Here is a 27,418-nt window from a genome sequence, read left to right as displayed (position 1 = left end):
AAAAATTCCTATTACAAGAATAATAATCATTCCTAATTTTTACCTTTGCAAATTACAATGGGTGTTATTTGATATTGCTTTGAAAACGGTCGAATTTATTTAAATATTTTATAATAACCGACGTAATAAATTAATAGCGTGTACTAAAAACGTTGGTTTATCCTCGAAAGGATACGTCATTACAGGTACCTTAGTTGGAGTAAATCGTTGACGGTGAAATCATTACCTTATAAGGCAATGAAAGAATCCGAACACATGTAGTTGACATTCATTTCGTAATCATATTTACAGTATATGTGATAAATAATGATACTGAAACGCATCGATCTGAATTGAAACTATTTACAAAAGCGTTATAACTATATTTTTGGTATGTACTTCCCGTAAAGATGTAACAAAATATAAAATAAAACAAGAGAGCATTGGTTTCTTTATTTTCATAACCAATGAACACACGAATTTATGTTACAAATTCATCGCTTGAAACTTACAAGTAATTCTAAATTAGGAGAACACGCTATATACATAATAATACATACATGAATTGAATCGTGGAAGTGATGTAATAAAGTTCGTTAATATTACACACTTTCGTCATTGGTATGGAAAAGATCGAAGTATTTTTTTCATAGACACTTCTTCATCATCACGTTACTTCTCTTTACTTATTTACATACATCGGCGATGCGCCGAATACAATAATATAAATAAAGATAACAAAGCTTCACGTATTTGTATCCTCCTATCTGTACATTGTACATAAATAATACCTGACTTTAAGAAACACACTCGGTTCTAATTGTCGTATTTCAAAACTATCGCACGGATACTCCATTAATTGTAATGCCGTTCCTGTTTGAAACTGGTTCTGCTTCATAGTGTCCCGATCTACCGTAATGTCTTCTCATATTGGTACCGTACCTTCAATTGAATGAAGACAATTTATAATTTTTTCTTTTTTCTACGAGACAAATTCCTGAAAGAAATATTTGTTTCGACTCACCCGTATGTACTGCCACTTAGGCTGTAAGGACTGTCGTAAAGACCGTCCTCTGGAACATTCTCGTACATGGTGTTAGTTGTGCCATCGTTAAGAGTGGCATAAGACATAACAGCAGCATTTTGGTCCTCTTTTCTTTCAGCCGCTTGAACATTTTCCGTGTTCTTCACCGGCGTAGCTTTCCTCCTAAAAAGATATGCCATTTTGACAAACTTTTTATTTAAAGATTAATCGTCAACGTTCTCGTAAATTCTACGTACAGTCTTAGATAGACGAGTCCAAGGATAATTAATATAAATATTATAACTCCAGCTCCAATACCAACGCTAGTACCCACGCCTTGTGCTTCAGCTACTTCATTTGGCATAACTATCAAATAACGAATATTTATGGGTGAAAATGCATTTCCCTTTTCCTCTTTTGAATATATCTTTGAATATATTTCTTACATTCGCATTTGGGTTCCTCTCCACTCCATGAACCAGTATCTAAACATTTTCTCAAAAACGGCCCCACTCTTTCGTACTGTGGTAAACAGTGATATTCTGCGGTTCCACCATAAGTAGTACTTCCGTTCACCACTATCACTCTTCCATTTTCTATAGGTTCCGGATGTTTGCAATCGACCGCTATAGATACAGATTTGTATTTTAATGTACTAATGTATTCTAGTTAACTAATTTAAAGCTACCTAAAGAAGAGTAAAACGATATGTATAATTACAGAAACAGGCTGGCGTGCTTCCACTCCAGGATCCATTTTGCAAGCATATTCTAGTTTCGTTCCCTTCCATGTAGAATCCACGCGGACAACTGTAATGAGCCACTCCACCTACGCTGTGAGTCGAAACTTGCGTGGATAACACTCCCTCTTTTTCGGGGTCTTTGCACCTAATTTCTGTGAGTACAAAGTGCAAATGAATGTAACATAAAAAAAATTTACTGAACGTTTTAAAAGATATGTATCACATTCGTTGATACAGCTTACTATAAGGACACTATCAACGTTTATAACGTAATCGCACGCATCACATTTTCTACTATACAGAAATTACCTCGTATAAGACTTTTTTAAAACAGTATTTATAATCTGAAATTAAATTCTAATCTAGACGATTACCCTTACAAACTGGGGTGTCGCTGCTCCAAGTGCCATTCTCAAGACACAGTCTCCTAGCAAATCCATCCAATTCAAAATTACCGTCACACTCGTAAAGAGCAGCAGCTCCATAATAGGTAGCGTTCGACGTTAAAGTATATCTTCCATGTTGAATGTGTTCCGGTTTCCCACAATCGACATCTGAAAAATGTATTTATTGAAACCGAATATTTCGTAACGGTTTAAATACTACAATCTTTTAAGTTTCTTACAGACACATCGCGGAACCTCGCCGCTCCATTTTCCGTTGTCCTCGCAAGTGGATAGAGGTTCCCCGACCACCTTGTACCCTCTTTCACAACGATATTTTGCAAGTGCACCGATCTTGTAGGAAGTCGCACCGGTATTAGAATTTTCCGGAGTTCCCGTCCGAATTAGAGTTCTACCGTACATTCGATCATTGCCAGTCACAGAAAGAATTCCGTGCTCCGCATAAATCGGCTCCGGGCAGCGAATTTCTGCGAGAAAGAGGAAAGAGACATTATCCTTACTCAAATGTGAAATAAACTGTAAACTGTGTTTAAATAAAACATGCAAGCACCTTCACACTTTGGAGTCGCGTCGCTCCATTGACCGTTGTCTAAGCAGTATCTTCTTGACACTCCATTTAGCCTATAGTTTCTCGTGCAACTGTAGGTGATTTCGCTTCCGAGATGAGTCGTCCCATTCACGTATTCTGCAGCACCATTCAAGACAGGCAAAACTTTCCCGCAGTCCACATCTATGAAACAGAAAGTCGAGGAGATTGTCATCAGAGACTTTTATCGCCGCGGAATTAATCCAAAGAAATCGAGATTCCTTTGAAGGGAATTCTTAACAAATTTAACAACGGTGAAACTTACATTCGCAGGTCGGTACTTCTCCCGACCATTCACCGTCCCTGCCACAAGTATGTCTTGTTTCTCCTTGAAGTAAGTATCCTGCTTCGCAATGGTATTCGATACCACTGTGAACATTTAAGTCGTATCCGACGACGTAGCTTCCAGCCGGTACTTCAGGTTCTTCGCAGGTGATTACTGTATCAATCGAAATAATCGAGGCTCTCAAGTTATCTGTCGTTTTATATCGTTTAATGTCGCATGCGTTTGAGAAAAGATTTAATTTGTTTACATTCGCACGACGGCGTGTCGTGACTCCATTTCCCTTCTTTGGTGCATTCTTGCTTCGCTTCACCAACCAACCAGTAATCTTCCAGACAAGTATACACGGCCAAACTCTTAACTGTGGTGGTGCCATTAATTAGGGTCACGGAACCGAACTCAATTTGCGCCGGTGCTCCACAATCGACGAATCTGCATTGAGGCGCTTTACCTGACCATTCACCGCCGACGCCGCACGTGAGAACCTTTCGAAATTGATTATCGATGTTTAATATTCTATTCTCTTCGCAGTGTAATCTCTTAAATAAACAGCTTGCGCAAATCTTTTGCAACTTCTCTAAATAATAGCGTTGTAATCGCGGTGAAAGATATACATAATAGAATATACGTTCGAAATGGCTGTACGCAGCGAGCATAATAAATGAGAGAAAAGCAAGTAGGACAAATTATGCTCAAAGTTAAAAGTCTAAATTGTATTTAAAGTTGCTTACGTTATCTCCGAATAGAATGAAGCCATTTTGACAAGAATAAGTGGCTGTCGAGCCTGCTCTCTTTCCGGTAGTTGTCACAACTCCACCGTTAATTTGAGGTGGTTCCGGACACCAGTCAACTGCAAAATAATAAACGATACTCTAAATTATGTAGATGTGTCGCTACGATTTATGATAATATCACTGTAAAGTTGATCTCGCACATAAACACTGAGGTTGATGTCCACTCCATATACCGCCGTCTCCGCATCTACGCCTCGCATCACCGAGCAACGTGTAGTTTTCTTTGCATGCGTAATCAGCAAGCGCTCCGTGAGTCGTTCTTTTATTGACCAACGTGATCGCGCCGTTTTCCAGTTCAGGCAGGGGGCCGCAGTTAACAACTATGAAGCATTTAAAAGATGACGTTGAATATACGCAAGATGGTCACCGATCACCAGCTGCATCATTATTATCCGAGCAATTATGCAACGCGCGTAGCGATACGCGTGCGATTAAACTTACATTTGCACATGGCCGGCTCGCCACTCCAAAATCCATTTGGTTGACATGTTCTACTCTTCGATCCTATTAGCATATACCCATCGGGACAAACGTATTCTATCGTAGATCCTATGGTTCGTTTGGTGCCTATAATTGTTGTGTTTTCGAACTTTTCTGGACTACCGCAAGTAGGTGGCCCTGGATAAATAAATAGAAATATATATATATAAATATATATTTTTATATGCATTGCAATTTATAACCGAAAGGCTTGTACATAAATTACATATTTCCATCGTACTCTCCATTAAATGTTCGACTGAATTTATGGTATAGCTTTCCGTGCTTATGTATATATGCTTATGTATATCTACATATCAATTGCTACTCACTGCTTTGGCATATCCAATGCAAATAGTCAAGGTTACAGCCAACGTCATTCCACAGCCAGCTACGACCACCGTCCAGCACTACGCAATTTTGCTCGCCGTTATAATTATTTGGTTGATCTTTTCCCCAGGACGGTTTTTGCACAATCTCTCCTAGAAATAACGGAAATTAACGCGATATATTTTACACGCGTCAAGGAAACTCGCTTCGCCAAACAGATAAATAAGGAGGTCTTTAACCTCATCGTAGGAAGATCGGCATCTAAAGCAAGCCTTTCGTCTGTTCGATCCAGACGCAACAAACAATTAACAGAGATTATACGTTGTAAGAGACGCTCGCGGGTGTAACTTCCGTTGATTTCCTCATAGCCGTAACTTTCACGTTCTATTTATTAGCACGTGTTATTACGCCGATAATCCCTGTCGAGATGATCTTTGATTTCCGTAGAGCACGATAACTCGTCGAGAAACGAATTTCGGATTAATGAATTCAACTCGTCGACGGAACTATAATTATCGTGTAATTGCGAAGCAAATTGATTGGTTCGTGCCGACGAATCTAACCAGGGTTGCTCAACCTCTTCGACCCGGTTCTCATGGTCGTTGCTGATAAATCGTGAGAATGGAAAAATCTGTTTTGGCTGCAGTCGATGAATAAACGGGACTCGGATACAGATCGAACAGAGTAAAGAGCAAAATATTCACCGTCAACCCATCGCCATGTTCTCGCCGTTATCAGCGGTTCCTTCTGAGCACCTATCCAAACTAGTTGCGTCTTCAGTTTGTCCTTCCGCCTTTCGAGATTGTTTAGTATATACACCGAGGCTGCAGCCTGTATCACAAGATATACGAAGATTACAGTAGAGATCAGGATTGGAACGCATTCAACAACAAGATATCAGAGAGCCCTTGTTATAGAGGCTTGCTATAGAGACCTGGAAACCATGAACGAGATCGCCGCCTCTTGTCCGACAATAATTTCTGGCCTCTTGAAAGGAGCCACCCTTTTTCACGATGAACTCGTAACAGGTGGAATTGAAAGCAGCCAGGTCAGCGTCAGCTGGCGTCCCAGTGTAAGCGCATCTGTCAGTTGAGAATTCTACGGAAAAGCAGGTAGAACTTTTCTACAAGATTTGCCTCGATAGACTGTCGACAGAAATTCCTACTTTTCAGCTTTCGACTTACCGTCAACAGCAAACACTTCCACCTCGCACAAACTCAAGCTTCCCTCGACGCCGACCAGCTGCAGAAACACATATTGGCCGATCAGGGCTCTGGCGCACACGAAAGTCTTCGTGATTCCCTCTTCTGTAAGAATTGAGCGATCAACCAGAAATACAATTACGATCGTATATTTTAACAAGCAAGCAACTGTTTACCAATCGTGCCAGGGAACCAGGCGCACAGGGGATTGCGTTGCAGCTCTACGCTGCTATTACCAACGCGTATTTCGATATCCTGAAGCGGTTGATGACCTGTTGACAAGGAGGAATTATTCCCATTTTCGATTCGATGTCTGACGGCCGAATAAAAGCATTAAACGAACGGAGGATCGTTTCTCCGAAGAAAGTTCTGCACACACGTACAACATTATTTGCTCCAGAAGGAAAGTATTAGGTTTCAATGCGAGTTTTTAAATTTCACAAAACGATATCCACTTTATTCCACTTTCTATATATAATGAAGGTAAACATATGAGAAATAAGAAGAAACATTTACCGCAGCAACCTCTGGTTGTTACTCTGACCACTTTTACCGAATACGACTTGAGAAGGTCGACCTTCCACCAAGGGCTAGGCTCGCTTTGAGTCTCGGTGCATCTCTTTCCATCGTGTTCCGTACTTGAATCGCCGTCGTTTCCGTGGCTGGCATCTCCGCCTCGTACGGTGGTCGATTGGTTGGTTGGTTTGCGAAAGGCGACGTTCGTGCCTGCAACAACGCGTATTTCAGCAAACACGACACGGTGACTAACTCGAACAGAGAGCAGCGAATTAAAGAAAAAGGGAAGGGAAAGAGTAAACGAGCGGGTCGAAGCAAACCGTTGCAGAGTAAACTGCTTGGAACCGAACAAAGCCGAGAGACGATGTCACCAACTACAATCGCGTAACAAAACGTCTATTACCGGCAGGATGCGTTTAGTAATAAAGAGAAACGATTATCCGGCGTCGTAGATAGTTTCACCGAGTCGTAGATATTTGAGGTTTAGGAATTTTCCGCATTCTCGATCAAAATAATTTCTACGCGACGCTGTTAATCGGGTGTCGCAGTTTAAGGCAACTGTCACCGAATAAATCGCTGGTTGCGTAACGTTCCGCCGATATACGTTTTACCGTGCTGCGCAAACTTTCTTTCCATCGGCGTTTCAAACGGATTTTGCCAGTAAAAGTGAAACGTCGCAGCGAATGAAAAAAGCGAGACCAATATCGGGACCAAGGGTCGACGCATTTTAACGAAGCTGCCTCGTAGCATACGAAAAATCGCTTTCTAACTTACGCTCGTCAGAGTAATACCTTCGTGCTGCATTTTAAGAGGAAAGAGTTGAATTTCGTCGATCGCTAAGTGCAATCGTCTCTTTTGCGAAACCGTGCCGATATACATATCGAGGAGAAAGCTGCGTACCATCTTGTTGTCAAGAGAAACGCGTAATCGAACGTGGTACGCTCGGTGAAAAATTTAGGATAAGAAATATCCCGAACGAAGCTATATATAAGATTAGCAAACTAACGCTTACCGCAGAATGGTAGATCCCCTTGCCATTTTCCACCAGCGTTGCATGTTAGGCTGCCACTGCTGAGCGAGTAATAGTCGAATGAAGTAAATCAGAATTCTCCGTTTCCTTGTAAACAATGCACGGCAAGAGAAGAAAAGGCCAGCACGCGAACAAATATCGTCAACCATACAAATTATAAGAAAACGGAGAAAGTCCGTAATAAGCGTTGCTATCGGCGGATATCGTACTTACTATACAAACGATCGTTTCACTCGGTCGTAACTCGAACACATTCGTACATATTATGCGAATAAAGTAACGTCCATTCTGGCATTCGTTTCTTCCCAATTTCGTTTTGCTGTGATTCCTTCGCCATGCACTGTTTGCTTTACTTTTCTCTAACGAATTCTTCTAAATTACTCGAGTACGATGCTCGCTGCTTAAGGGGGTGTCCTGAATTAGAATGTTCTAGAACAGCGTCTCTCTGTGATTTTTTTTTTTAGAAGGGAAAGAAAGAAATGAAGTTATTGAATTTTGAGGTATGGTCTTATATATATTTAACGAATACAAATAAATTTTTTTTAAAGTAAGAAAAAAAATTATGACAGATTTTTAAACCTATTTCATGGACTGCAGTTTTCAATCGGGCAGGAAAGATTCACCTCGTAATTCTTGACTGAAACAAAAAACCAAAAAAGGATTAAATTATCACATATTTTTATTCTGGGTGAACTAAGCAAAGGCAGAAAAAAAGTTTACTTAAATAATTCTTATAGCACCTTAAAGTTTATTATCTTTTTTTAAGAAACACATTTTTTTTTTAAACCCGCCAAAATTTTTAATATCACGTTTCTTTCTGCCGTTGTTTAGTTCACCCAGAAGAAAAATATATAATAATTTAATCCCTTTTTGGTTTTTTGTTTCAATCAAGAATTACGAGGTGAATCTTTCCCGCAGATTTAAGATTGCAGCCCATGAAATGGGCTTAGAAATCTGTTATAATTGTTTTTTTTACTTTAAAAAAAATTTTTTTGTATTCGTTAAACATATATAAAAACATACCTCAAAATTCAATAACTTCATTTCTTTCTTTCCCATCTAAAAAAAATCACAAAAGGACGCTGTTTTAGAACATTCTAATTCAAGACACTCCCTTAACATTTCGCGAGATGTGAATACTCGCGAAGCCTCACTTACCCGAACAATTCGTATCCAGCGTCGCAAGTGTACGTTGCCAAAGTGCCTGTTGCTATGGATTCATCGGACAATGACACCTTGGCATTCATCGGTACAGCCGGATGTCCGCACTTCAATCCTATGTTTAAGAAAATTAGATAGTTCAGCGGTGACGTCTTCAAAGTAGAGTTTTAATAAATTCGTTGATCATTCGAAGGATTAACGTGTTGATACTACATCAAATATTAAATAGAAAGTTGATAGTCTCAACGCTGTTATTTACGATAGACGCAAGGTAGCTAATTTCTCAGGAAAATAAGACGATTACTTTTGGTGAAACTGCAATCCTTACCACTTTCGGCTATTAAAGAGAAGAACATTCATTCTGTCGAAAATTGTTATCGGAACTTTCATACTTTTGCCATGAACTTTACGTACGACAGAATTAAAAGAGACGTCGATTATTATCAGGACAGTAGCAATTAAGTTTCAGGAACAGGAAATTTCGGATATAAGTTGTTCGAATATCTTTGGCTTAAATGCCGCGCGGTAATAGGACAGAGGAATTTCTGATTACGGAATAATTGACACGACTTACTTTCCATTTAATGTGCCGTGATTTTCGTTATGTAAGTATATACCTGTTGTCAATTCGAAAGAACGTGTCAAGGACGCATAACGCTCAAGTTTATAAGACCGCCATGTCTCGCTCTTAAAATATGACAAACAATAGCTATGACAGGGTGATGCAAAGTGAAACTACGATGAAAATCCCACGCGTATGCCATTATTCGAATTCTATGAGCCGGGAAAAAGATTTTCTATCTTCTGCAAAAGGTTATAAAATTAGTAGGACGAAGATAAAATAGACACAGTGCCATAAAGTTATGGACGGTTGGAAACGCGAGGTACGAGCGTATGAGAATCGGCAAGACCGTATGTGGCTTGAGGATTCTTGCGATGTAAAACTCAATGGTTGGAAGCTAACGATGGAAATTAACGCGCATACATGTACGAACATTCCTCTGAGAATAGAACTTCGATATGTTAACAAAAGCTATCTAAGTGCGTATCTCTCCGTTCCACGTTTCCTTGGAAAAGTTTAAACCATTAAAAGAGTATTGTAACAAATGTTCATCGTAGCCTGCGATTTAATTTATATGTTTTCGTGTCTCGTATCGGTAGAGGAAGTTAGAACTAACTTAGAACTAGCCGGTTCAACGACAAGACAAGATTCCGGTCATCGAATCACATGTACGATATACATATTGTGTATGAACAGACGTATATTCGTGGCCGATAAGACGTTTGATCGTTGCAACATCGACATAAAAATGCAAAATGTCAGGATGGAAATAAGCAAGGAGAATAACATAAACTGCGTGAACGCTGCTCGTGTATACGAGCGATACAATCGTAAAAGTGATTAGAGAAGCGCAGTCGTGCGACTCATGGAATAAGTTTCCGGTGATATTTCAAGGCTGATCGCGAGAGATGGCCTTAAATTTTCGAATGGAGAATCTTAACGATTCTAATTTACGATCTCCTCGCCTTTGTGCCGCTGATTCTTTTCAATCGAGCGCCTGTGGGAATCCGTTAATTTAAATTTGAATCTTCGTGTGTACTCGATGGCCGGGTGAAAGCCAGCGTTGTCTCCTTTATTCGGTTCGAACTGCCGGGAACTCGGTGTCTCTCGAGAAACACCGAGTTACCGTTTCGTGCGAACGAGTTAATTAAAGCGAATACAAACGCGTTCGCGCGTGCTACAGTCCACGATTATTTCGATTTGAAACACGGTGCGTTGAGTTCCTACTATGTTGAGTGTTTCTTTTATTCCTCACTTTCTATCTAATTACAGTCATTTCACCAAGATTTGAACCTAAACTTCTTAATTAGTCACGGAGGAATATCGTGTATCAAAAGTTATCGAATGTTTACTCTGAATGGCCGTTACTCCTTTTTAATTAAATTTTCGTATTTCGAATACATCGACATTTGGTATTTCGAAATTGACCGACGCGTGTACGCGTATGACTCGTTAGAATTCAGGCATTTTTACAAAACCGTTGAATCTAAATATTTGGGAAAATCGTTAAAAATGTGCGTACACCTTCGGAAGCTTCCAGATCTTTTCTAAATGTAACTGCGGGTCGCAGGAATTCTGCGAAAGAGCTACGCTCGGTTCAGACCTCGAAGAAACGAAGAGGTCGAGAATTCCCGGTTAATTGTCTGCGTGCATACGTGTAAACACGTTGCTAGCTTTAGCTTGGTCTTTGGCATTCGTTGATCGCTTCGTGGGTCTGGGTCACGCGGTAACAAAACTTTGAAGCCGAAATAACGGTACGACGTGGAGCTACTTCGAATCGAACCGAGACTACTATCGGTGAAGCGTGTCACGATACAGTTCTTGGTTTACCCATTTTTCTTGACTTTTCTTTAAATGGTCTAACTATCCCGCAGAAATATAACTTGACGCATTCCCCATCCGAGATCATTTTTCCTTCCCTTGCAAGTAATGATGATTCTTAACAAATCTGTTCTATTCCAATATTCTATATCCACTACTCTTGCAGGTCCCAAAACACGAAGATCATACGTTAAATTATTGAAAAATCGATAGCGTTGTACAAGCCTTTTGCTACACTTGTTTCAATCTCCATACGCCGTAGAAGAACAAGTATGCAGCTTTTAACTGCATACTTCAAATGTTCTCGTACAATATTGCACGTAAGCGATTGTCAGGAAATGGGAAAGTAGGCGTGGCTGTTTACGTAGTAGTATCTCGTAAAAAAACAAGAGATCGATTGCCGGTTATTGAAAGATGAATTTGGTTCGAATCATTCTTCGAAATTTCATTTTGCGTAAGATCTCAAGCTGGTGCTAGATAACAAGCGCATCTCCGTGAATGTAATCTGTTCGTTTAGGATCTAAATCTGAAATACAAAGAAATCGTTAACGCATGTTTTAATCGATATTGTTGCGGCTCGTGACACGCTCGAGAAGAAAGACAAAAGTACTTGATCGTAATAACAGATGTTTCCAGTTGTCGCGTTTACGTAAACGGCACATACTGAGAGCGAATTTTACAACTGCCTGGAGGGTACCAGTAGGGCATCGGGAAACCGGTTAACATCGTTATTCGGTTCAACGAAGAAAGATCCACTGAGAGGAACAGATGGTGAGCTGATCATCTTGGAATTCATAGCTCTTAAAACCTCTAATTTCGAGTCGACCAGTAACATGGTAAAAAAATACGGATTGTTCGTTCTATCAGTTTCTATCGATACAGAACGATAGAAAGTTCTTTTTCGTGAGTTTCCTAATCTATTGTGCATGGTGGCAGAGCACGTGGCGTATGTGTCATCGCGATCGACGGTGACTTGCGACACCTCGCAACGTCAGGAAATGGAAACCTCGCCGCAGACCGTACACTTTCCTATCCTCGTTACAAAGTTCGCACGCTTACGAATCTGAAATAATTCAAAACTTTTAGACGCTTGATACAACACCTCGAAAAACGTTCTGCTAATTAATATAAAATCGTGTTTCGTAGACGCCGCCACCATCAAAATACGCAGAGTCCGCGTCGCGCATGTTGATCACCAGACAGAGAAAACAATTCGTTGTCGCCTGAAATTTCACCTGTATTGGTCGTCGAAGCATGGTGCCCCACCCAGAGAGGTGCGTTTATGGTAGCACAAGTTATCACGAGTTTCGCATGCCTTAGTTCAGCTAAATCAGTCGACAGCTAAATGTTACATCGGTCTCAGCTTAGAATCGTGCAAATCCACGACGTTCGACACGCTTCCTCTTTCTCGTGAACGAAAGAAAAGCGATCGCCTAGAATCTCGAGGACGCTTTTACTTCCCCACCTTAGCACGAGCTTCAACGCGCTACATTAGCCACACCGCGGTGCACCGGTTCGCTCCCCAACAGATCGACCTATTATCCTATACTTTTATCGCTAACGATCTCCACGAGCCTCTCGAATTGGATTGGTCAGAATCGTGCGAACTGGTCTCTCTTAAATATATTCGCTTTATACAACGTTTTATATTAACTTATACCGATCAATTTGTAGACCATTCTATTTATGAGGTAATCATGGGAAAGGCAACTTCGTGTAATTTAATACAGTTTTTATAGCTTGTCTCGTTTTAATCGCAGATTTGGTACGCCTAAAGAAAAGCCTTAATCGGGAAAAGTTTTTGTCGAGGAAACATTTAGAGTGAAGAAACGAGAAAGTGGAAAAAGTCTGCAAGATTGACAAAGATTACGTCCATCTTATGCGTTTTTGTTTGCGCAAATGAAAGTTCACGTGAACGCTACCCGCGACGAAAAGATTTGTGTTTTAGGTACTTGCCGATGACGTAAAACGGACCGAGCGGCTCAACATTTACGAGACCTTTACCGCGTCTAATTCAAGTACAAATTCGAATCGAAAGTGTCTTGGGTGCCTCGTACCGTACAGTAAAATGAAATAGTAGAAAGAAGACAGTACGTTAAAAAAGTGCCCGCTGTTAGTACACGTGTTTCTTGTAGAGCTAATGATATATTACAAGTAGTTCTCGAAAAATTGTCGTGCATAGTGATATTATAGAGCCGTTAATATGCGCACACCAGAGGTGTAATGTCTAGCTACATAGATGTTTCATGTAGGTCAACCAGGAGAATGAGTTACAAAAGGCAAAACTCGCTTCGATTGACTGCCTCCACAACGAGTCCTGTTTCTTACGTTGCGAGACCAGTCTCGTTCACATTAAATTTAATCGAATAGAATAAAAAAATGAAGAATCGCGGAGAACACGCAATTTTAATACAAAATTGCTTGGAATTGGCATAGGGTTAGCCAGACAGGAAAACGAATGTAAATTCATCCTGTTTCCGACCGGCTTGTCCGATGAATATTTTTAAATGGTCCGCTGATTTTACGAACCGCATCTGCTGTTGGAACGGAGCGTTTCAAGGTGGTACTGTACACTATTTTTATCGTTAACTATCTGTGGGCAAAGTGATGGCCGTAATTAAAAACCTGTATGAAAAATTCGCAAGGTTTCAAGAAAACAAAACACGACGCGGTAGGAACCTGTACGTTTTATACGAGGCGGATACACCGGGTGACCTCGAGACACCAGAAAATCCGCGTGGACGAGAATCGAGTGGGCGGTACCTGTTTTGTACGCTTGTATTCCTTTCTTTAGTGCCAGGGACAAAACTGGAGAACAGATGGAAAATATCATATAGTCGCTGAATTTCAAATTTTGAAACGGCTGATCAGCGCTCCTTTCTTATCGGTTCTTCGTGGTTCAATGAACCTCAAGATACATCGAATCGTACGTCCTACTGCAAAATGTGTTTTTCGGTCAAAAGGAAACGAACGTTTGATTCCAAATGATTTAAATTAAAAATAACTTGAGTAACTAACATCGAAGGTTACTTCATGCAGATTAAACAGTCTTTAGACTGGCCATTATACATAAATTGTTACTGAAAAGTTATGTTATAATATCAATTAACTTATGTTAAAAATACTTGCCTTCTGCGCCCACAACGAGGATTCCCAAAAGGGATAGGAGAATCTCTCGTCCCATCCTCGATATATCGTTTTCTGTTGTGGATAAAAGCCGGGATCACATCGAAAGTGCACTAACTTTGGTCGCGATCATTCACAAGTACGAGTATACGCTACAAGAGAACACTTTATCGTGCACCACGGAAACTTTCACAAGAAGTTTCTTTGTTCGATGCGTGGCACCGATGAAAACTAGTTTCGATAACAAAATATGCTTGTTCTTTAATTCACAAAAATTAAATAGGAACGCTACTATCGAACTCGCGCCAAAGTATAGTTCAAAGGTGACTCAGAAGATTCTTCCTATTTTACCGTTCAATAAGCAGGTTTTTAGTCACCGTATGCGATCCGCAGATCAAATAATTGTTCTTCCATGGTTTCGTTAAGTTTGTTTAACTGTTATTCGCACTGCACGGAATTATTCGCCGTATTCCATATTTGGCCATAACTTTATTTTCGACTCTTCATATTCTCGGTATTAGTGTCATTTCTTCAGTTGCCAATACGGGGCGGGAAACGGCGGAAAAACGATTACGTTCGGAGAATACAATTCGAAGATCACACTACGACTTCGGTTCATTCACGGTAAATTTAGTTCACGTTTAACCGAAGACCGTTAAACGCAACTTTTCGACGGCATTTTCGCTGACCGTTTGGTCGGATGACGACCGAGTATGACGATCCGTTCCCTTCACTAGCTGTCCGTCGAGTGCCAGAGGCTTCGAGTCTCTTGTACTCCTTCGACATTATGAAAGTACAGTGTACTGTGCTGCATGCACCGTGCATCCAACTGACTACTGTAAAGGAACCTATGCTCTATGGAACTACGTTCCTCTCAACATTTCGCTTTGCAATCCACACCTTGTACATAGTATAAACCTAAGTGTCATACAAAGTTTGAATTGTTCATCTTATTCTTGTATGTGCACTGTGCACCTTTGATACTTATTCTTTAAGATCGAGAGGAATACCGGCTTGTCTGCGATTGTCAAGTATGTATTTTTATTGGACTGTGTACTTGTACATTTATTCGTATCTATAACGTTTCCAAGGTGAAGCAGCCAACGCATGATCGAGCAGCCACAACGACTTTTACCTGCGCATGATTATAAAAGTTATGTATTAGTGGAATAGTTCCGTAAGAGTAACGATTTGATTCAGAAGTAATTACTTCCGTGTGCGTAGCTGGCGCGTGTAGAATCAACATATTGTGATAGTTAACTGCGTCAATATGCGAATCAGATTGTAAAACGACATTTTTTAATATTGCTCGGGTAAAATCGTACTTTACCAAAATCGGCAAGTGTTACCAGAAATGATCAAACCCTGTCTTAGCTGCCCACGATCTTACGACTCGCTCCTTTCAAGAAACCGTGAACAGAAATTACTAGCGATGAAATGAATCTGAAATTACTGTAAATAATTACTTTTCATCCTCAAATTGTCGAACGATGCTCGACGTATTATTCCTGTTCATTAATTAGAACTACATAATTAAAAAATTCACAAGAATATAGAATATGCTTACCTCCCTGTTAATTCTATTGTCTGAATTATGTTTACATTGACACATACAAGCATTATATACATATAATGTACCATTCATTCTTTCTTCCCTCGACTTTTCTCTTTTTATCCTTCCTCCCTCCACACAGCAATGCTGTTACAAACGTAAACGGTGCCATAAAGTAAGAAACCAAAAGTAAAATAATATTAATCGGTTATGTCCAATTTTAGAGTAGTCATTTACATATAATGAATGCTTCTTTTAGAAGTAAGCAAACGATAAATTTATGAGTCCAAAAGCAGGTATTTTCGGGCACGCGTTTAAATGGATTTCATTGTTTCCTAGATTCCAAGTTCTATTATTTATCACCGATGGTAGCTCCCATACATTAAGAAACACCCCATTGTAAAGATCGGGAGACCGCAAAAGGGTATTCCTTTGAACATCAGGGTAGTAGTAAGGAAAAAAGGATCGAAAAACACGGCTATAATGTTACACTGTTACAGCAACTTTACCGTTAAACCCCTCCCTTCTATCCTTCTTACCACATCACCCTCCCCACCTAAGTCACGATGTCCCTCGCGCGCGATCGCGTTTCCACTCCGATCGGCTTCTCTCCTTGCAACCTTTCTCACCTCTTCCTTTCCTTCTTTCGCCTTCCTTCTGACCCATTACTCTATCCTTTTCTTTTTTTATCAACGTCTACGTCACCACACGCTCAGGCCCCTTTCACCTCGCCAAGCGTCGTGTCTTCTCTCGATTTCTCAAATAAATGAAAGACATAATGCATAATTCGGATGATCAGTAAGAAAATAAGCAACAGGATTTAGGAAAGTTTACATAGACATACCTGATGTGGTTGAACGTTGAAAAATAATACTTGAAAACCCTTTGACTTTTCCTTTATAAAAATTGTATGCTGCCTTAACAACCATTTAATTAATAATAATAATAATTATATATATATATATATATATATAATTTCAATTCGCGTATTGTTAGGTATTGACATATCAAGTAATTAACTTGTTCTATTTCTTTACATTTGTTTAATGATTTATTTAAATTATTTTCGTAATGTATATGTAAATAAGAGTTTTCTATTGTATATAATGAAAATTAGTATATTAATAAAAACAAAATACAAAATTAATAAATATAGAAAGTGTGTGCTAAAAACATGATATTCCCTGTTCAAATTGCCTTGAACCAAGTCTGATCTACGATAGTGGTGTCCAAAATCTTTTCCAGTTAACATCTTAACTAACTGTACCAGAATTATCTCATGTCACTATCATGTCAATATTAGTAAAAACTTTTATATTCCTTTTATAATCATTGTCATTATTTTTATAGAAATGTTTCACTATAGCATATAATATAAAAATTCGACATTATTACTCGCAGTATGTTTCATTATTTCAATAGTACATAAATATAACATTTCTTATAAAAATTATATTGTAGGTATACAAATGGGAATAGATGATAATAAGAATGAAATAACATTACAAAAATGGTTTAAACTTCTCATTAGAAAATTTTGTAGGTTGCGCGTCACTAAATTCACTACGTTCCCTAGGTTTAGGAGGTTGTTCGATCCTTCGTACAGAACGAGTACAAATGGCGGCATCTGGTCAAGTTATTTCGTATTAAATGTTTTGTTGAGAAATACAACTACACATGAGTGCAACCGTATTTCGGTTTTTGTATCACTGAATCCAAATGATGAGGAATGCACGAGGCAGCTCACAATGGTGCCGGTAACTGTGCTTCGATACCACCGTCAAATTTGTGATTTGTATTTCTTCTACTAATCTAGTATTGAGAATACACCGTCTAACGAAAAAAGCATGTAAGTGATCGATTTGCGAAACTTTTTGTTGTAAAATCGTTATCGTTTTAATTCTTAAATTCCTTTCTATTACAATAAAATTATCATTTCAAAATATTACCATTACTGTATTTATTATTATTCTATCTCTCGTTCTTGTTGAATAATTACTATATTTCGAATATCATACATCATGTAAACATTAGTTTTTAGTAAGATTTTAAAGATAATCTGTAGCAACAAAAATAAAATCATAGATTTTACATTTTATTATATTAATAGGTGATTAAACTTGCTAATACAAGTATAAAACTTAATAGGATGTAAGTATGGCAGAAGGTGGAATAGAACCAAAGCACAGTGACAATCAGGTATCTAAATTTCAATTGGAGGTAAATGAGTGTCTTGGTAATTGGCTAGTGTACTTACAGGTTTGTGTATTTTTTATGAGTTTCATGTTAAAGTACGCAAAAACAAATTACTTTCTTTAATACAGACGCTTAATGGCCTGTGCACAGCGGGTACAAAATTGGCTCAATCATTACAAACACTTTTGTCAGCTCATGATACGTTAACACAATGCAGGTTAACAGGACAGTGTCTTGCCGGTTGGGAGGAGCTTACAAGAGCAACATGCATAGCCAGTAATACTGTGAAAAATCATATTATTTCTGCATTAAGGGATCATGAAACTCGAGAAAATAAAGGGGATAAGCATGTACATATTTATTTTGAGTTATCTTATCTCATAGAAAATTTGTATGCAACAGATTTTTATATTAAGCGACATGATTTTCAGGACATACTTAGAGATAATTTATTGTCATTCATAAATCTACAGTATCAATTCTGCGTTGCTTGTTGCGAATGCCTAGGTGAGAATTAAATTAAATCTTATTTAATTTTTTATTTACTTCATTGTAATTTATGAAATTATTTTTTTAGGGGGAATGGCAGAATGCTCCTGTTCTCAGAGTGGTACAACCGAATGTGATATTGCCTCTCTTCAACAATGTTTTGAAAGACTGTACAGTTCACAACCACTAGTATCTTCGTCGTCAATGCAACAATCTGTACAAAATTTTCATAGATCACCTTTACCATATCCCTTATTTCCTCTGCAGGTACAAACTTTGCAGCTCTTTTGTGACTTTTTTTTCCCCTAATATTATATAGTGTTTGTATTGTAACATTTATGTAATAGGTTCAGAGGAGATGGTCCGAAACCGCAGCCGCGGAAATGTCGGGTGAAGTATTAGAAAATACTATGAGAAGATGGTCTATGCCATGGGATTGTAGAAACATCACAGACTGGCCGCGACAAGATGTTAGATCGCGATTAAGAATACCTCATCAAAACAGAAGTAGATCTACCACGCCAGATACAATATGGAAAGCATCTACTATGGCTAGTCAAGATGGCTTGCAGGAGGCAATTCAGTTGTTATCTTGTAAACCAGGTGTGTACAAGAGAAAGAAAACGTTGTCGGTTATAACGATTTATTACAATCTCGAATTGTTTTAATATTTATATAGGAATTAGACCACTAAATCAATTAATTGCTTACACAAATCAGCATATCCCAGGTGTTACATTAACAACGTGCAATTTTGAGTCAAACTACGATTCTATTATGTGGCCAGCATCTCGCAAAATAGGTTTTCCAAGGTATTGGCCACGCGGTTCCCATTCAAGTGACCATTCTGATCAATCAGGACATCGCGAAAGTGATCAGAGTGCACATAGTGGAGAACACAGAGATTCGGGTAGAGATTTGATGTATATTAAAATTTATTCGTCATTATTAATTGCAATAAATTATTTATTGTACGCTGTGCAGAACAAAGTGGAACTAGTGGTAGTCACGGAGATAGCAAAGATAGCATTCATTCGCACAGTGATCATAGAGAAATCGAATTTGGTAAGTATACGCGTTAAGTGCAATGAATAAAGTCAATCACGTATAACGTTTGACTTTCCCATTAGGTACCGTAGATACACAACCATTACGTAAGAGCAGTTCTTCGACGGATTCTTGCATATCAGCCTATAGTCGGTCAGGTTCCGAGAGCGCTGGTGGTGGGGTAATGCATGATTACAGTTTAAAACAATTGTTGCTATTATTATTACTTGTGGTTTTTGTATATTAGCTTCGATCCATAAACGATTATCGAGTATCTAGTAACATTAGTAACATTAATCATTTCAGGAATGCGCGAGATCTCAATTATATTCTATGTGGAGTGGCAGTGATTTGCCTTTCATTAAATTGCCAGAAAGCAATGAAACGCAAGACGAACATCCGCCTGTATAAATACGTGGTATGTAAACATGTTTTGTGTTTTTCTTTCAAATGCTGCAACTTTTGTTGTATTTATAACCGCAATGCAGTAACGCGCGTTAATAATGCGTATATGAATTAATGTATGTGATCGTTGAAAATACGCGTAAAACGCGGCATTTGATGTTCAATATAAAGTAGAGTTGAATGGGTGTGTTTGTACAATATATTGCGCGATAAATCGGTACATAATCGTTCAAAGAATGAAATATATTCAAAATAGAATTGTTTATAAAAGTTGATTGTAAGATTTTTGATTGTCTGCGCTAGTTTATTTATGGTCGATCATTTGATATTGGCTCCGTTTTCCCTGTCTAGTCTATCAATAGTTTTCAAGGAAAAATTGCTCATCGGTATGTTTCCAATGTAATTTCATTTCCGAGTTCCGCTCTTAGTTCAATATGGTAAAACTTTAATGGAATCTGCAATTTTTAGTATCAATATTATGCTAATATGTTGTTATTTATATTACATATAACCACATGAATTGGAAATTGAAAACTTGAACATTTTTTCCTATTCGATCCCTTATACTATCTTAATATCATACATTGGTATAACCAAATGCAGTATTAAACCATATAGTATAAATTACATTTTCTACAATTTAATTATTCGCGTGTGCATAATATCATCAATCGTACAGATCGTCTCTGCTCCTCTAACGTGCGTAACCTTTGTCGTCTTGTTAATATCGTATAGTCATAGAACTTCTTATCGTCATAACGTTTGTTCAAAATTGGTCGTCTCTGCTCCTTTAACGTGCGTAACCTCTGTCATCTTGTTAATATCGTATAGTCATAGAACTTCTTAGCGTCATAAAATTGGTCAAAACATTTTAAAATATAGAGAAGTAAACATTAGAGGAACACAGACAATAGGTTTTGTTTGAATAATTGACGCATCGGATACGCGTCAATTAATTATGAATGAGTCGATACATGTACAACTTGATTCATATGGCACAGAAAAAATAAAACATTTGACACCACAGAGTTACTTACATGCATATTTAACACTTAAGAATGAGGAATGAGACTACATGCTATGTCGTTGAAGTCACACCATAAGCCAATCAGTTCGAAACATCATTAAATTTGTTGTTTTTTTGCGTTTGCTTAATTAAATCCAAACGCGATACCATTAGATGTATCGACAATCGATAGCTTTCAGCCTTACAGAACATAATGATTTAAATTATATTTACTAACGAACGGATCCCTTTTAAAGGGAACGATGTCCATCACTTATCGCATACTTTGTAGAAAATCGTTCTAAAAGGACGAGACAGTCGTCAGTCGTAAAGTTAGTTTTCACATAATGTCGAAACGATGAGTATCACAAACAAGTACAAACGACGTCACTGTTTGTAATTCAATTCTTGAAAGTATCATCGTCACTGAGATTGCACTCACCCTTGACATTTTTAATTTTTATACATTTTAATACATACAGTCCACTGAAAGAAACAGGCTGAAGAAAGAACCGATAATATTAATCGATCTCATCTTCCACCAAATCATCTTCGTCTTGGCCGTAATCGTCATACTGATCTTTTAAGTCGTCCTCTTCTTTGTCCAAAGGACAATGTATGCATCTGGATTCGTTTATTCCATAATTAATACAGGTGTCTCCTATACATTCGCAACAACCATCGTGAAACCATCTGTAACTTGTAGCACCCATGCTTTGGCAAGACGCCTGACATTTGTTCCAGGAGTTACATTGAGCCATAAATGCAACGGTGCAATTCACTGTCATTACGTTTGGTTTCAATGGATGTATCTCTTCGTCAGCGGTATCTGAAAGGACCACAAATTTCTTCGTCTGAACGGATTTCATGTAAACGTATCTTTACAACAACAACAACAAAGAAGGGAAGTATAAATACATACGCATATGGTATTTCATTTCTTTGTCGTGTTTTGGCGTAAATAAAGACATGTCGAAATCCACCGGAAATGTGAATGTGAGCCAACGTTCGTGCGGATCCGGTTCTGCAGTTAACGCTTGGAACAAGCCTGGCATCGGTTCGCTAAAGTCCTCCACGTGAGACTTCTTGCTTAATGGATTGTCCGTTATGTTTGGTTTTGGACATAGATCTACAGACAACGAGATATACGATTAAGAAACGCAGATATACTTGTGATTTGTAACGTTCGTTCGCGAACATAGAGAACCGTAGGAAATAGAAGCGACGGCTTACCTACGCATGAACAGCACTCGTCGTAAAGGTAACTAAGACAAGAGAAACACTCCTTGCAGCAGGTACATGTAACGAGATCGCATTTGCAGCTCTGCGTAAGCATACACTTACTGACAACACTGGCGCAAATCGCTTCGTTGCATCCTTCGCAGTGTTTGGTGATTGCCGACAGAAATGAAATTTCAATGATAGCGACGACTAGCGTTCTGCTCCAACTCATCATCGTGTTCTAAAAAAAAAAACAGTACATCGGCGGACGTTAATATCACACTGGCTCAACTGGTTTCAACGGTAGGCGAAACTTTTCCTTCGCGCTTGGCGGATCTTTGCGTCGATCGAACGAAATAAAACACGTTCCGAGGTCAAACTTCTAATGTACATAGCGATAGGAACAGCGGTATCAAGTTTACATGTACTGTAAGAAGGTTATCGAGATCAATTAAAAAAGCGATAAATTGGCGCCACTTCCTTCTAATGATGTAATATCGCGAAGGAGCAAGAACACACGCATCTACTATCAAGTCTACGGTGGACCGTGAATCGCGTATGTTGATTACGACCATGAAGCTCGATTAAGGTTATTAAGAATATTCATGAACGTGAGTCAGGATGTCATTAAGAGGGGGTCGTGTGCCGAAACAACGAACTTTTAATCTTCTGTGTTTTTGAAACACCTATCCTTCCTTCCAGTAAACGACTAATAATCATCCACGATAATATCATCCACGGGAATGCATTGATCGATGCTAACCTATATTCAAGTTTATTTGTATATTTAAAACTGATTTTCTTTCATTCATGAAAATTTATCAATCGATAACTTTCATTCTTAAATATGCAGAGAATGATATTAATCGAGCGCGTATAGTAATTAATTACACGTTAACGAAAAGTACAGTATACAAAATACGTAGCAAGACCAAAAAGCTAGCGTATCGAGTACGTGATTCTGCGAGATAGAAGGAGCGAAGGAATGATTTCAAAGACGCAATGCCCGATAATTCGATGCAAAATGATTGCATGCGTAATAATTATAGCTTTCAAAGACCCCAATTAAGTAGCTATTTATATTCTGCATAATCACGTCCTACGATGTTTCAAGTGAATTATTATCGGAAAGGAATTTCATTCCAACGACCTATTACATGCGTGGATCCGAGAAAAATTGCGTTTAATTCGAGAATTACCTGGCTACTGTCGCTGTTTACGAGTTTCCAGTTTCGACACTTCACTAATATCTTTATTTACGTGCAAGAAATTCTTCGCAAATTACGAATTTCCTTGCCGTGTTGACAAACTTATCCGAAAGACACGATTCGATATTACGCGACAGATTTCCTGACGAATTCCTCAATTTCACTGTATATCCGGACGCGATCCTTCGACGGTGATCGTCTTGGTGAAACGAACTTTAACCGAGTAACAGGATGGATATTAAAGCATTCTTTTTCATATAGGACCCCCCACTTTAATGTTCGAAAGGTAGCAGTTGTAAATGAATATCGAAAGGAACGGTTTTATGACGACTCCTTTCGGTTATTTGATCGTTGCTTGACGATTCTGTAACGTCGCATTACTTTTGACAAGTGCCACTTCATTAAAACTTAAACTTTCTTCTAAGTCGAAACACCGAATAGAATGGCCCGCTGATTCTACAGACTCATAACAAATATGTATAGATAGATCTTTCGAGAAATTCCTTTCCTCAGCGTGTCCATTACGAGTTGCCTTTGCGTAAATATTCACTTTGGATGTTGATTGCTTTGCACAACTGTACACATATACGATACTTAATGCGCAAATACCTAGCGTTCTTGGAATTCGGGAAAGTACATCGTAATGGAATATTGAAGTAACGGAAAAGCGCGACTAATTTCGACTTACGAAGCGTTATATTGCCACGGTGAAGAATACGATTAAGAAGTTTGATTAAATTGTTTTAACGAAAGATCGAGTGTCCGCAGCACTCGTCAACAGAGCAACGTGAAATACGTTACAATAGCCTTCGGAAATATTCCGCGTACATTATATTGGAAGAAAAAAATCGAAAAAAAGAAAAAAAGATTGTAAATACACCGATAAACCGTGGAGAAACGGCTGCAAATTTTATTCGTCGAAGTGGCTAATTGAAATGCCGAGGATGTCCTATGCAACGAAGGAATCACGATGGAGGCACCGCGCGCATCGCGACTAGAGACTGAACAATTTTAGAAAAATTCCAACTGTATTGAAATGTAAACGTTCGTCATTCAGGGACAGACGTGCTTACAGCCTCGCCTTGTTCTGGCCCGAGGCAATGGAATAACTTCAATAACAAACAGCAATCGCCTTCGTGGAAGGTATCGTAGCGTTCGCATCGCCATTCAAATTTCTATTTCTTCGTATCGTTCTTTATTTCGGTAGAAGTTGTATCGAAATGGTCGCGAATGGCGTAGCATGAGCTTTATCTTTCTCTTTCCTTTCTGCTTCCTTCTCGCTTCTTTCTTTTCGCTCTCCTTGCACCGTTCCTCTCTTTCTTTTGCAGTTCTTTGACTTGTCTGGCGTTGTCGCTGCCGCGAAAACGCATATCCAATAAGAGGCGACGAACAGCATACGGATGCATCAACAATCGATTCAAACTGCGCGAGTATTTCTAGAAAGAAGCGTACTTTTCTGTATTTTCTAAATACCGTACGTTAATAGTAGTTTCGTTGAAAAATTCACGAACATCTTCGTTTTCGTCGGTACAGTTGCTTCGCGTTTAAACGGTTTTCACGTGTTTCGCCTTTTAGCAGGAATTTCTCGGCTGATTTTTTTTCAAGAATCTTGAATAACGCGCAACGTACGAAAGATCTCATCGGACCAAAGGCTGCTCTGTTCGTATCGATGCTTTTAACCTGTCGTTTCTTCCTCGTTCTAAGAAGCAATAGAAAAGGGGGACTCGATCGATCGTGAAATGGCCGACTATAAATGCGTGCACGCGGCCAAGATAAACGTTTCGCAAGAATCCGATATCGCGTGGCAACGAAATATGTATATAGAATCGAGCATACTCGGTGGAGCAAGCGTCTCGCTAATTTTATAGAATAGCGAAACCGCAACAAGATCGACTCGATATCATTGCAACACGTCGGATGATCGAAGCTATTTGAATCATAGTAACTGCGCGAGTAGATCCATGGCGCCAAGCCTCACGGTTACGACAAACAGCACGAGCGTCGATACTTTTTTCTTTCCGATTTTTCATCGCTGCAAGATCCACAGAAACAGAGATTCGCCAGTATGCTTTTACCTGACAATGCTGAAACGTATTCCAACGAGTAAGCGGTGGGTAGAGCGGTAACCTATGCACGGGTAACTATTTTAAGCACGCGCAACCGGTTCGCGTTGCGACTGGTACGAAACATGTTCTCTCCGTCAAACGTATCCTTCTTAACGTAAGAACAGCGTATTTTCTTGAGCAACTTGCAATGTTTTGGCTTTTCGCGTCGGATTCTCGGTGTTTCCAGAGAACAACACGATCTATCGATCTTATCCGTTCGGGCGACCCACTCTTGCTCGCACTAGCTGACACTTTCTCTGAGCACGATGTTTGTCCGTGGTTGGTCGCGTATTCGCGCGGACCGACCGGTTTGTAATATTCCGATCTCGGAATCGATGCGTCGCAAGAGCTCGAGGCAGCGCGGTACACACTACTGGCGAACCAGACGATTCGACCGAACCGAAGGAAGGTGGAGAAGAAAAAGTATCCTGAAAATGAAGACGAGCGGATCTATGACGGGTGCGACGAATCGAAGAGCGACTCTCATTGGACTGAATTAAGGAAGGACGTGGACCGAGAGAAACAGAGAAGCGGAAAGGGAAAGAGGTGTAGGAGGAGGAGGAGGAAAAGGAGGTGTTGGCGATGGTAGCCAAGCGAGTTGGTAGTGGTGGTGGTGCTGCAGCCGCTGCCGTTGTTACCGTAAGTCGTTGCCGAACACATTGGTGGTGGTGGTTACTGATAGCGATGGTGGTGGAAAAGGAGAAGAGAGCAGCGAGTCCGCTCCCGCAGTCTGCTAGACTCCAAACTACCAACCGACCGAGACTGGTTTCAATTTTTTCCCGACTTTTTGTTTTACCTGTTCCACTGCGTCTTTACCTTTCCCTCCGTCTCTTTTCTTCCTCTTTCGCTTCTTCTTGTCTGTCGCTCTCTTATCCTCCTCCCCTCTCTACTACCTTCCTACCTTTCTTCTTACTCTTATTCCTCCTGATCTCCTACATGTTACTTTTCTCTCTTCACTCTTTTCTCCCTTTTCCCCCTATGCTCTTCTCTCCCCCCCCCCCATCTTCGCTATGTGATCATCCCTTACCGCGAATGTCATACTCGAGTAGAAAGGTGGAGAGCACATTCGTTATTAGTCACTAGTTTGCTATTAGTCACTATTATTCGTCACTAGTCGATAGTTATCGCTAGACCCAGGTACTACCACGATATCGCAGGTATCTCGAGGAAAAGGCATCTGAGAGTGGAGAACACGAAGGAAATGCTACGCTCGTAGCTCTCGTTTCTTTGAATCACCTTAACGGAAGCGATTTCTCATAGGAAGCGGAAGCCTCTCGATCGCTTATCCTTTATTTCAGATCCGTCAGAGATACGCTAAATAGTCGTTTACAACACAAGCTGTTCGGCATTTGCTAGTTTACCGTGTCTCGACGTGATTAAAAACTTTCGGACCGGTGTTTGGTCACGCAGCCGACGCTAAAGACTCGAAACGTTCGTTTATGTTTACGCTCTCCGTTTACGCTATCCATCGATTCTTAGTTCGCTACTGATGCTATTGCGTTTCCGAAAAAAAAACTTGAGAATTTTTTCGGTGAAAAATGATACGCCGCGACGGCTAAAGTAGCTCGGCTCACGAGGCTACGGTGAATTAGAGGGAGCGCGAATGAACGAGCCGAAGCGACGTTTCGAGTTGGCAATTGGTTTGCGTTTCGATCGAAAGGAGAATGATCGTTCGTTGGCCGATTCGTGGAAGGACACGCGTCGTTAGCCGCGGTCGTCTTTGGGAACGCTGGTTGCCGCGAGAGATATGAGTCCGTCGTGCAACCTCTCATTTCCCTCCTACTGCAATCAACGGCATTTAAGCCTGCGTTTCGACCGTTTAAGCATTTAGCTGCTTCCGTCATATCTCAACATATAGCGAGAATTTTTTCGCACTCCGAAGACAACGGCTCCTTGCAACCTGCTTCTCTAGCAAAGGAGCACGCTCGTGAAATTGTGTTTCGTCGCGTTCGGCCAACTCGCTAAAACGAACTGTACGCACTTTCGGAGGAGTATCGAGGTCCGAAACGATAAAGAGACGTCTGTCGGAGAAAAAGTAAAATATTTGTCGTGACTCTGGAGTTGTGTACTTTAGCAAGGGAGAGACATCAACGCCCACGTAGAGCAGACACGTTCGAAGGAACAAAGGCCAACGTTGAAATTCCGTATT

The 27,418-nt window shown here is 39.6% G+C and overlaps 3 protein-coding genes across 9 annotated transcripts; 1 reads left to right on the top strand and 2 right to left on the bottom strand.

The window, feature by feature from the left end:
- Nucleotides 1-402: 402 nt before the first annotated feature.
- On the bottom strand, nt 403-14,788 carry LOC122569515 (sushi, von Willebrand factor type A, EGF and pentraxin domain-containing protein 1). 2 transcript variants are annotated; one of them, XM_043730665.1, is made up of 22 exons: nt 14,044-14,788; nt 8,529-8,646; nt 7,353-7,411; nt 6,341-6,550; nt 6,001-6,096; nt 5,807-5,929; nt 5,557-5,720; nt 5,327-5,453; nt 4,625-4,774; nt 4,254-4,430; nt 3,953-4,132; nt 3,750-3,868; nt 3,269-3,503; nt 3,001-3,174; nt 2,700-2,879; nt 2,371-2,616; nt 2,120-2,299; nt 1,724-1,897; nt 1,450-1,629; nt 1,261-1,369; nt 1,004-1,186; nt 403-921 (listed from the first exon to the last, which is right to left on the bottom strand). In XM_043730665.1, exons 1-22 carry the CDS (start codon nt 14,096-14,098, stop codon nt 816-818), a joined length of 3,345 nt encoding a protein of 1,114 aa, XP_043586600.1. In that variant the 5' UTR covers nt 14,099-14,788; the 3' UTR covers nt 403-815. The 2 variants fall into 2 exon arrangements, with proteins under 2 accessions (XP_043586600.1, XP_043586601.1); XM_043730666.1 differs by lacking the exons at nt 4,625-4,774; nt 5,327-5,453; nt 5,557-5,720; ... (4 more) ...; nt 8,529-8,646; nt 14,044-14,788 and adding an exon at nt 4,510-4,543.
- Nucleotides 14,789-17,066: 2,278 nt separating this feature from the next.
- Nucleotides 17,067-20,263, top strand: LOC122569402. Of its 2 annotated transcripts, none has more exons than XM_043730391.1 (10): nt 17,067-17,441; nt 17,703-17,851; nt 17,917-18,138; nt 18,220-18,295; nt 18,366-18,544; nt 18,625-18,880; nt 18,957-19,187; nt 19,262-19,342; nt 19,408-19,505; nt 19,631-20,263. In XM_043730391.1, exons 2-10 carry the CDS (start codon nt 17,750-17,752, stop codon nt 19,733-19,735), a joined length of 1,350 nt encoding a protein of 449 aa, XP_043586326.1. In that variant the 5' UTR covers nt 17,067-17,441; nt 17,703-17,749; the 3' UTR covers nt 19,736-20,263. The 2 variants fall into 2 exon arrangements, with proteins under 2 accessions (XP_043586326.1, XP_043586325.1); XM_043730390.1 differs by having other exon boundaries at nt 17,068-17,441; nt 17,741-17,851.
- Nucleotides 19,517-25,847, bottom strand: LOC122569403 (twisted gastrulation protein homolog 1-B-like). Of its 5 annotated transcripts, XR_006317438.1 has the most exons (5): nt 24,794-25,220; nt 21,969-22,197; nt 21,658-21,864; nt 20,767-21,564; nt 19,517-20,184 (listed from the first exon to the last, which is right to left on the bottom strand). XR_006317438.1 is itself a non-coding variant. In XM_043730394.1 (4 exons), exons 2-4 carry the CDS (start codon nt 22,189-22,191, stop codon nt 21,257-21,259), a joined length of 738 nt encoding a protein of 245 aa, XP_043586329.1. In that variant the 5' UTR covers nt 22,192-22,197; nt 25,240-25,847; the 3' UTR covers nt 19,517-21,256. The 5 variants fall into 5 exon arrangements, 4 of the variants coding, with proteins under 4 accessions (XP_043586329.1, XP_043586328.1, XP_043586331.1 ...); XM_043730394.1 differs by lacking the exon at nt 24,794-25,220 and adding an exon at nt 25,240-25,847 and having other exon boundaries at nt 19,517-21,564; XM_043730393.1 differs by having other exon boundaries at nt 19,517-21,564.
- Nucleotides 25,848-27,418: the final 1,571 nt, after the last annotated feature.

Source organism: Bombus pyrosoma, linkage group LG7 (assembly GCF_014825855.1).
Source record: "Bombus pyrosoma isolate SC7728 linkage group LG7, ASM1482585v1, whole genome shotgun sequence".
Classification (NCBI taxonomy): Eukaryota; Metazoa; Arthropoda; class Insecta; order Hymenoptera; family Apidae; genus Bombus; species Bombus pyrosoma.
This window is presented reverse-complemented; position numbering and strand designations above follow the sequence as displayed.